General features: G+C 34.7%; 1 protein-coding gene across 1 annotated transcript; it reads right to left on the bottom strand.

Moving 5' to 3' along the window:
• Positions 1-2,092: 2,092 nt before the first annotated feature.
• LOC145093955 (endochitinase EP3-like) lies at positions 2,093-3,291 on the bottom strand. Its single transcript, XM_079032201.1, has 2 exons — positions 2,852-3,291; positions 2,093-2,698 (listed from the first exon to the last, which is right to left on the bottom strand). Exons 1-2 carry the CDS (start codon positions 3,258-3,260, stop codon positions 2,286-2,288), a joined length of 822 nt encoding a protein of 273 aa, XP_078888327.1. The 5' UTR covers positions 3,261-3,291; the 3' UTR covers positions 2,093-2,285.
• Positions 3,292-9,923: the final 6,632 nt, after the last annotated feature.

The raw sequence follows: 9,923 nt of genomic DNA on the forward strand, positions 1-9,923 counted from the left end.
ATGGCGTCGACAATTGCAACGTGCCAAGGGATATGGATGTGTCGTTGCTTAGTGAGTTAACAAGAAAGAAAGTTAGTATAGTGGTGCTGCATGTTGACAACAAATCAGCCATAGATCTGATAAAAACCCAGTGTTTCATGGGAGAAGCAAACACATAGACAAAATGTTTCATTTCATATGTGAGTGTGTCGAGAGTGGATATATAAAAGTCATGTATGTGAGCAGCAAGGAACAGAAGACAAATATTCTCATAAAATCCATGGCAAGTAAAAAGTTTGAAGAAATGCATAACTTATTGGGAGTGAAGCAAAAAAAAAATTAGGGATTCAGAGGGAAATATTATTATAATCCTTAATATTTATTCTATAAGAAAAGAAGAAGCGAGTGGTAAGTAAATGAGTTCCTTTGTTAGGGTTGTTAACATTTATGCATAAGTCTTATCTTTTGTTTTAATTAAGGCTGTCAAGCTACCTTTACCATTTATGTATGTTCAGGTGTTGTAGTTGAAAAATTTAGAAGTAGTTGTCTAGTTTAAATGTTTGTCCTATTTATTTCTATTTATTTATGCATTTCATCCTAAGACTACTCTCATTCACAACCAAAACCAACCCAACTATCAATTAAAAAAAATTATCTCTCTTCCACCTACACAATCAAACTAAACCAACTTTTCACACCCATTAGCAATCCAACCCAAACTAAACATTTATATTATTTATAATTGTTTTTTATTATATTATAAAATCTAAATATTATACATTTTTTAAATTATAAACCAAAATTTTCGACTATTTTTAAGATTATATAGACAACATAAAAAAAATCAAAAAAAATTATTAACATATATCAATATTGGTCTTTATTTGTAGACAAAATTATTTTCATATTTTAGTGTGTTTTGTTTATTTTTATAGCAAAAATAAAAATAAACTAATTATAATATAATTCTTAAAGTGCAAAAGAGTTAAAACAAATTAATAAATAAAAAAATAAAATTTGGTGGAGCAACTAGTCGCTGGTTTTAAAGGATTTTTTTTATCATTTTTAATTGAAATATGATAACCAACTAAACATTTTGTTCCCAACAGAATACTCTAATAAACTCCATTATATAAAGTCTTTTTCAAATTTCATGAGTTATTAATTAATAATTTATATTTTCTCTCTCGCCTCTAACTATTTTTCTCTTTCCTCTTTCCTGCTATCATTTAATATCTATAATTTAATATGTATTCTCTCTATGTGAATAGGATAACACAATTTATATTTTTTTGTTTATATAAATATCATAAATTAAATTTGTTCGATTGTATGGGAAAATACAAGATAATATTTTATACACTTTTTTTTTGCATTTTATTTAAAACATATTCATAATTATTATATCAATTTAAATATGCTACGCAATTACCTTTTGTGGTAATTAATTATGATTAAAAAGTAGATATAATATAATAATAATGAATAGTCTAATAACATATAATATAATAATGGGTAATAGTTTTAAAATAAAGATCGTTCGATGGATTACAATTACTTTTACATAAGTTGTTGGTTTTTTTTTTTTTTTTTTTTTTTTTTTTTTTTTTTTGAAAAAGCACAGTTTTAATTTGTTTCTAGTTAGTTTAAAAAAAACATTTTTTCGTAAACAGGTTTACCTTTTAATATATATATATATATATATATATATATATATATATATATATATATATATATATATATATATATATATATATATATATATATATATATATATATATATATATATATATATATATGGAAATCAATATCAAAATGAATTAAATTATATGGAATAGTGAATGATACTATGACATTTTATTGATATTTATAGAGTTTAATTATAGAGTATAATGTATTATAGATGACTTTAGTTGAATGAAAGAAAACGTGTGACACAATACTAAATTCTTGGCGATTGCTCTCTTTCTCTCTTTTTTTAACTGCATATACACGAAAACAAGCTTTCCATCTTTTCATTTTTTCTGCATAAAAAGAAGTGATTCAAAAGGCAATAAACCAACATTGGACATGCTCTAATACATAGGATTATAGTTTGTTTCAAACACTGATCTATAAGAAATGACTAATATATTAGTGTCACACACGTACACCTTATTACACAGTAACCTCTATAACTCTACTGTGTTATTCATCAAGCACAATATTTGTCATCATGACAACATTTATTTTCAAACATATATAAGTGTTAAAAACCATCCAAACCCATACCCACTAACAGAACACAATATAAGATACAGATTAGACTAACAACGAAGGTTACCGCCTGGTTGAACACCAAATTGCCTGCAATAATCTGTGTAGTACGACACACGTGAAGTCACAGCGGCTGCATTCCCATTATCGCATTCAATCTTATTGACAGCCCTGATTGAAGCTCCGAAACCATTGCCAGAAGCGAAATCCCAATGAGCATGCTCCATCCAGAACCATAGCGCTGTCTTGAAGGAAACCACTTGGTCTGTAGCCACGATATCTGGGTTCCTAAGCAAATCTATTCCAAGGTTCTTTCCGGCTTCACCATAGTTGTAGTTATATGAAAGTTGAATTGCACCTCTTCCGTAGTAGCCTTTATTAGAGATGCACGGATAATCCTTCTGCTTGGTCCTATCGCAGTAGTCTTTTGAACGCCCACCTGTCTCTTCTATGTAACAAAAGTCTGTGCATGCATGTATACTACGTTAAAGTATGCGAACAGAAACAACATGTATTACAAAAATCAAAGAACTTGAAGAAAAAGTTTAAAATAGAAAGATTTTTTTGGTTCTAGTTCGTCTAAAATTGTCAGTTCATACAAAGCACTATAACTTACGACCAGTCTCATGTGTAACATGAGCAAAGAAAGCTGCAATTTCACGCTTGGAGTCGTCAATTGAACCAGATCTACCAAAATGTGGGTAGTCTCTCAAGACTCTAAGAAACGTGTCTCGTGTATAAAAACTTCGTCCAGGACAGTTGCTCGCAGACTTCGCAACAATCCCATTGAAAAATGCATTGCTCACTATACCAGGGACGTCTGCATTATTATTAGGAGCTGGCAGTGAACATGGGCCTTTTCGACAGTCTTTCCCGCAATATTCTTGTGTTGTGCCACAGTAACCGTACTTACTACAACACTCTTGCCGACCACAGTTACAACTCTGGGATGCAACCGGATCAGGGAGGAGGATTCCGGCAAGAAAAAGTCCGGCGAAGAGGAGTGTTGGAAGGGTTGTTTTCATTTTCGTTTGTGTGGTGTTTGAATGTAGAAGGTTGAAGAGGGATATAAATAAGGTGAAAGTCTCCCCCAAAGTCTCCCATTATTTAGTTTTGGAAAGTACCGTGAATATTACGTTGTGGAAATTCCATTACATGTTTACTTAGTGTGTATGTACATACTTTGTGAAATTGAATGTCAAGACTCTAGTCATGATAAAGCTTTTTGAAATTCAAAGCATGTGGTTATGACTTAAACATTGCATGGTATATTTGTTATGAATTGTCATTGATCATCATCTCATATGGGTATATGGATCATGGTTTGATTTTTGTGCGAGTTCCCACTTCCCAACATAGGACTTAGGAATTCGTTCTAAACTTTGGCATAGAAAAAGTGGGTGCATGACCCCACCTGGAAGTGGGCACAAAGCCATAATTTACTGAAGAAACTCCCAAATATTTCTATTTCGCTGAAATAACCCCTTTCCACACTCTCAAAGTCGGAATTTTTTGTAACACTTTTGTTTATCAAAAAATATCTAAAATTAAAGAAATATTTTGTTTATTATTTTCAAAAAATATCAAATTTTAGAAAAATATATTTTGTTTATTATTTTATGTACAATGCAACTCAATGTTGATTTTTTTTTCTGGGTCCGCTATGTGTGTGGGTCCTTTTACCGGGCACTTGGAAGCAAATATAGCGTATGTAGCACATACATGCACTTTTTACCGAGCACTTGGTAGTAAATTAATTTGGACTGAAACACACATTAAAGCAAATAAAAATGAAATAATTAATAAAGAGTTACAATAAATGATAAAACAAAGATAATAAACATTAGAAACTAGTTTTGCTATAAAAGGAGCAGCAACCCTATTCATTCCTCACTCCATTCCTCTCTTCCCTCTCTCATTTTTCTTCGATTTTCCTTCATAAAAATCCTAGAAAATTATCTTTTTATATTTTAGTTAGTTTCTCCAATCCGGCCGATCCAAGTCAATATTCGAGTCTCGAGTCTTGATTCTACCCTGGATCAGTGGTATCACGCTACAAGGGTGAGTTTCACTGCTCATTATTCTATCGTTTTATAAAATAGGGGGGGATACATGCTATAAAACTACTTTATTGATTTTACAAAACATTATTATTTGCAATATATTAAGTAGTTTATACGATAAAAACGTTAGCATAATATGTCAGTAGAAACTCTGCCTAGTTTAAAACAATGATAGTATGCCTAGTCGTTATACTAGCTAAGTTGCTACAATAACCTTACACATAGTCGTTATGATGACCAATTCAAAGTGATATTTATTAATATGTCATCTTTAGTCTGTCCATATAGATATTAATTGTTATTATATGTCGTCGTCATTCTATCCGTATAAATAGTGATATTTATTATACGGCATTGTCACTCTACCCGTATAAATAGTTATATTTATTATACGTCGTCGTCACTCCGCCTGTATAAATAGTGATATTTATTATACGCCGTCATCACTCTGCCCGTATACATAGTGATATTTATTATACGTCGTCGTACTCTGCGCATAAAGATAATGATATTTAGTATACGTCGCTGTTAGTCTGGCCAAACCTCTAGAGCAACATTATACCCAGTCGTAGCACTAGCCAAATTTAGGATAATGCACCGTACCTAGTTGTTACTCTTCCATAATATCCTGTTTAGCTTTAAAATAAAAGATATAATTACTCTAATAGAAGTATCTAATCAACTATTACTCAAGTTTGAGACTTGATTACCAGAATGTGACGAAAATGGATTGAGGTTTCTGGATCTAGCAACTCTTCCTTTTTCCTTCAAACTTTCCTTCCTTCCAAGAGCTTCAAACACCCACAAGAACACTCAAAAAACCTCACAATCACTCACAATTGCATTAGTGTTTCGAGGACTAGGGTTAGGACAATGTGTTGGAATAGTGTCTAAGGCTGCAACTATATTAGGCAAGTATTTAACCCGATTGTGCATGATCCTTTTGGGTTGTCTTCACCATAGCAACTTGACAGGATGATTTATTATGAGAGAATAAATATTATTAATATATTATGAGAATAATATAAGAAATAATAATATTGTTATTTGATTAATATAAGTCATAAGTTAAATAGAATTAATTTGGTGACTTAAAGAGACTAATTAAATAAGAGGGTATAAACTGTCAATTGTTTGATAGTTACACTTTGGGCTGTAAATCCTTCTTGGATAGGGTTGGGCAATTTCTAGGGCTTGGGATAAGCCACAAATCGTCCAAGGGCTTATCTTGGAAAGGATTTGGATTGCTTTGAGTAAAGATTATCCAACTAGGGTTTAAGGGTGAAACCCTAGGAGCCTTACAAGTATAAATAGACCCTTTGGGCAAGGGAAATCGGCACCTCTGTTAAAGCAAAGAAAACCTGGCCGATTTCTATTCCCTCTCTTCTCTCTCAAATCATCCTCTTGCTAGTTGGTGTTTGTAAGTCATTAGAGGAGTGACATTTATGACTCTAAAGCTCCAAGAACTAGAAGATCAAACAAGTGTTTCAAGGTATGCTTCTAATTCTGATTTTGTATTGTTCTTATACTCCATTAGTCATTAGAAGTCTTGGATCCAATGCATGTTTAATTAGAGAAACCTAAATCCAAGCATTAGGGTTTGTATGTGCACATAGGAATGTTCATATGGCCAAAACCCATCAGTGGTATCAGAGCCTAGATTAATTTCTATTAAATTGATGCATGATTGTTTGTTTCTTGCTTGCAAAATTCAAATTTTGTGGTTCTGAGTCATTAACTCGACGAGTCCCATGGTGGACTCGACGAGTTGGCCTGACTCGACGAGTCCAGTTGGGAACTCGGCGAGTCCGAGCGTCAGGAAGGGCCAAAATCGGGATTTTTTGATATTTATCTTATGGAAACTTGCCTATATCATATTAGATCAACCCTAATCCGATTTTTTGATATATATGACTATAATCTTGATCTAATTAAAGATATTTATCAATTAATAAAATATTTAATTTCCTTATGTGATAATTAATTAATTATTTTGATTAAATTGGTAAATTATTTTTCAAGAAATCATTAAATAAATCAAATATGGATAATTATGGAATTAATTGTTAATAAAGATTATTTGTTATTTGATCCTCTATGTTTTAAATGTTTAAAACTTGCCCTCAAGTTTTTGAAATTTATGTTTTGTGATTAAAAGTTTAATTTAGACAATTTAAATTTCAAACCTTAGAATTTTACAAGTTTAAAATCCAACCCTATACTAATATAATATTACAAGATTAATATATATATATATATATATATATATATATATATATATATATATATATGTATGTATGTATAACTAAAATGCTAGTCTTACCGTTAGTAGGCCTCATTCACGAAGCCGATCTATAAGGTGGGTATAAGGTTGCGGCCTATAAAATGGTGCTTAATGGGTGTACACTCACACCCACCACTTGCTTGATCGGTGGAGGGTCGTTAGCCGAACGGGTAGGATAGGGCAACCTCATCCTCTCATTAAAAGTATAATATGAAATACAAAGTAACTACATGTTTTTCAAAAATTTCCCAATCTTAGTTACTTTAGGAAAAGTGAATTGATGCAATCCCATGAAATTACACTTTGCACCCTTGCTAAGAAGTTAATGGAGCGTGTGTGGTTTACCGGCACACTAATTGGTTCTGAGCAAAGGTGGAAAAGGGTGATTCATTGTTTATCATAGTTCGATGGAGCGTGTGTGGTTTACCGGCACATCGAATAGGTGATCGTTACAATGAAGGCACCATGTGAATTTGCATGGTAATTCACACCCGCTTTGTGATCCTCGGTATCCCAGTCACAAACAAGAGGGGCATATCGAGATTTAAACATGCCATTGAAAAGTTTCAATGAATCTCATCTAAACCTAGGAATTCTCAATACATTTAGAACTTATAGTTATGTTTTGTGGTGGAGAATTAGTGAATCGTCATTCACTTACCTTCAAATTGTTTGCATGTTAGATTACGGCATCCCTTTTCTAATATGTACATATTGTTGTTGGATCCTAGCCCTAATTTTCTTATTGGGTGATAATTAGGGATTCATATTCTAATCTATCTTTGTCCTTTCTATTTGTAGATGTCGAACGCAAACAACGCTGTTGCTAGTTCATTCAAATTGATGAGCCTTTGTCAAAAGGTCACTTTCGATGGGATGAACTTTAGCGAATGGATAAGATACATTCGCACTATTGCTCGCTATGAGGACAAGGAGTATGTCCTCGATGAGAAGCTCGAGAAAATCAACCCTGAAATTGCTACTTCGGCTGCAATGACCGCTTTTGAAACTCACGAGCATGATGCAACGAAGGTACATTGCATCATGATAGCCACTATGAACTCCGAATTCCAAAAGTCCTATGAGGACATGTACCCATACGAGATGCACCAAGACTTGTTGGAGAGATACCACCAAAACGCGAGACAAGAGCGTTATGAGATTTTCACTAACATGATTTCCGCTAAAATGGGTCATGGAGAGTCTCTTACCGTGCACCTACAAAAGATGCAATGGTATGTCGACCATCTTCGCAAGTTGAATGTTGACTTTGGGGAAGACTTGGCGATCGACATGGTGCTTCACTCTTTGTCTCCAAGTTACAATCAATTTAGGATGACCTACCACATGAACAAAGAAGAGGTCACCCTAAGCAAGCTCCAAGGTCTCTTGAGGGTAGCTGAGAGCAACTTCAAGGACACGTCTGTTGCACCAACTCCTAATCCACCTGCTGCTCTTGTTTTGGCTATTGGACAAGGAAGGGGAAAGAAGAGGAGGGCTTCGTCTAAGAACCATCACAAGGTTAAGTCCTGAGATGGTGCCTCTTCTAGTGGGACCAAAGTTGATCCTGCTAAACCCTGCCCTAACCCAAAGGAGGCAGAGTGCCACCACTGCCACAAGATAAGACATTGGAAGAAAAGCTTCCCAAAGTACCTGCAAGCCATCAAGGAAGGAAAGATCAAGCCGTCTTTCGCAGGTATATACTTAATTAAATCTAACGATTCATCTCATGCTATTTCTTGGGTTCTTGATACTGGTTGTGGTTACCACATTTGTTCTAATGTGCAGGGACTAAGAAGAAATAGAGACGTGGAGCATGGAAGAATAAATCTAGTCATGGGGAACAGAAGATCGTCGCCTGTGACCAAGATTGGAGTGTATTCTTTAGTGCTTAGGAATGGTTTATCTTTAGATTTGAACAATTGTTGCTATTCGCCAGAAATGGCTAAAAACATCATTTCATTTCATGGTTTGTTTAGACAAGGTTTTAGATTTTCTTTTAATAATGAGAATGGTTCTATTTTGGCTTATCTAAATGGTGTCTTTTATTTTGAAGCTATACCATGTAATGGTATTTATGAACCTGTTATGATTGTAGATAACTTAGGAAATGATGTTTTATGCATGGATTCTTCCAATAGTATGGATAGAGCATCCTTGTGGCATTGTCGTCTTGGACATGTCAACAAGAAGCGCATAGCCCAACTCCAAATGGATGGAGTGTTGGAGTCATTCGACCTTAAGGAAGATGACACATGCGAATCTTGTTTACTTGGAAAGATGACTAAGTCACCCTTCACAAGTATGTGTGAAAGGGGTGAGGGTCTATTGGACCTAATACATACCGATGTATGTGGACCGTTTAGATCAACCACGAAGGATGGGAACCGCTTCTATGTGACTTTTACCGATGACTATAATAGATATGGGTATATCTACTTAATCAAGCAAAAGTCAGAAACTTTTGAAAAGTTCATAGAGTTCAAGAATGAAGTGGAGAATCAATTGGGCAGGAAAATCAAGATGCTTCGATCCGATCGAGGAGGAGAGTACCTAAGTCTTGAATTCCATGATTATCTCAAGGAGTGTGGAATAGTTTCACAATTGATGCCACCTAGGTCACCACAATTGAATGGTGTGGCAGAAAGGCTTAATCGAACCTTGTTGGACATGGTTCGCTCTATGATGAGTCGTGCTTCACTATCAATCTCTTTTTGGGGGTATGCCTTAGAGACTGCCGCCCATATCCTTAACCGAGTCCCTACTAAGAAGGTTGCCAAAACACCTCACGAGATGTGGACAGGGAAAGCTCCCTCGTTGGCACATATCAAGGTTTGGGGTGGCAAGGCTTTCGTAAGACAAGATACTCACGACAAGATCGAACCTCGTAGTGAGCGATGTATTTTCATCGGCTACCCGCAAAAATCCTTTGGATATCTCTTCTATAGACCGAAGGACAATGTTGTCTTTGTTGCGAGGAGAGGAGTTTTCCGAGAGCGTGAACTCATAAGCCAAGGAGACAGTGGGAGGCAAATCGAGCTTGAAGAGATTCAAGAATCGATAGATGATGGAACCTCTACCGCTGGCACTCAACCCGAGGAGGAAACTCCGGTTGAACCGATTGACGAATCCTTACCTCTTAGACGTTCCGAAAGAGTTAGAGTTCAACCCCAATTTTATGGTTTTCATATTACTACCGAAGGGGACACGTATATTAGTGATGGTACACTAATAAACCTTGATGAACCTAATAGCTATAAGGAAGCCATGGTAGGCCCGGAGTCTGCAAAATGGAAAGAGGCGATGGAAAGCGAGATCCAATCCATGTATGATAACCAAGT

The sequence above is a fragment of the Lactuca serriola genome, chromosome 3 (assembly GCF_051521515.1).
Source record: "Lactuca serriola cultivar US96UC23 chromosome 3, Lser_US96UC23_V15, whole genome shotgun sequence".
Lineage (NCBI taxonomy): Eukaryota > Viridiplantae > Streptophyta > Magnoliopsida > Asterales > Asteraceae > Lactuca > Lactuca serriola.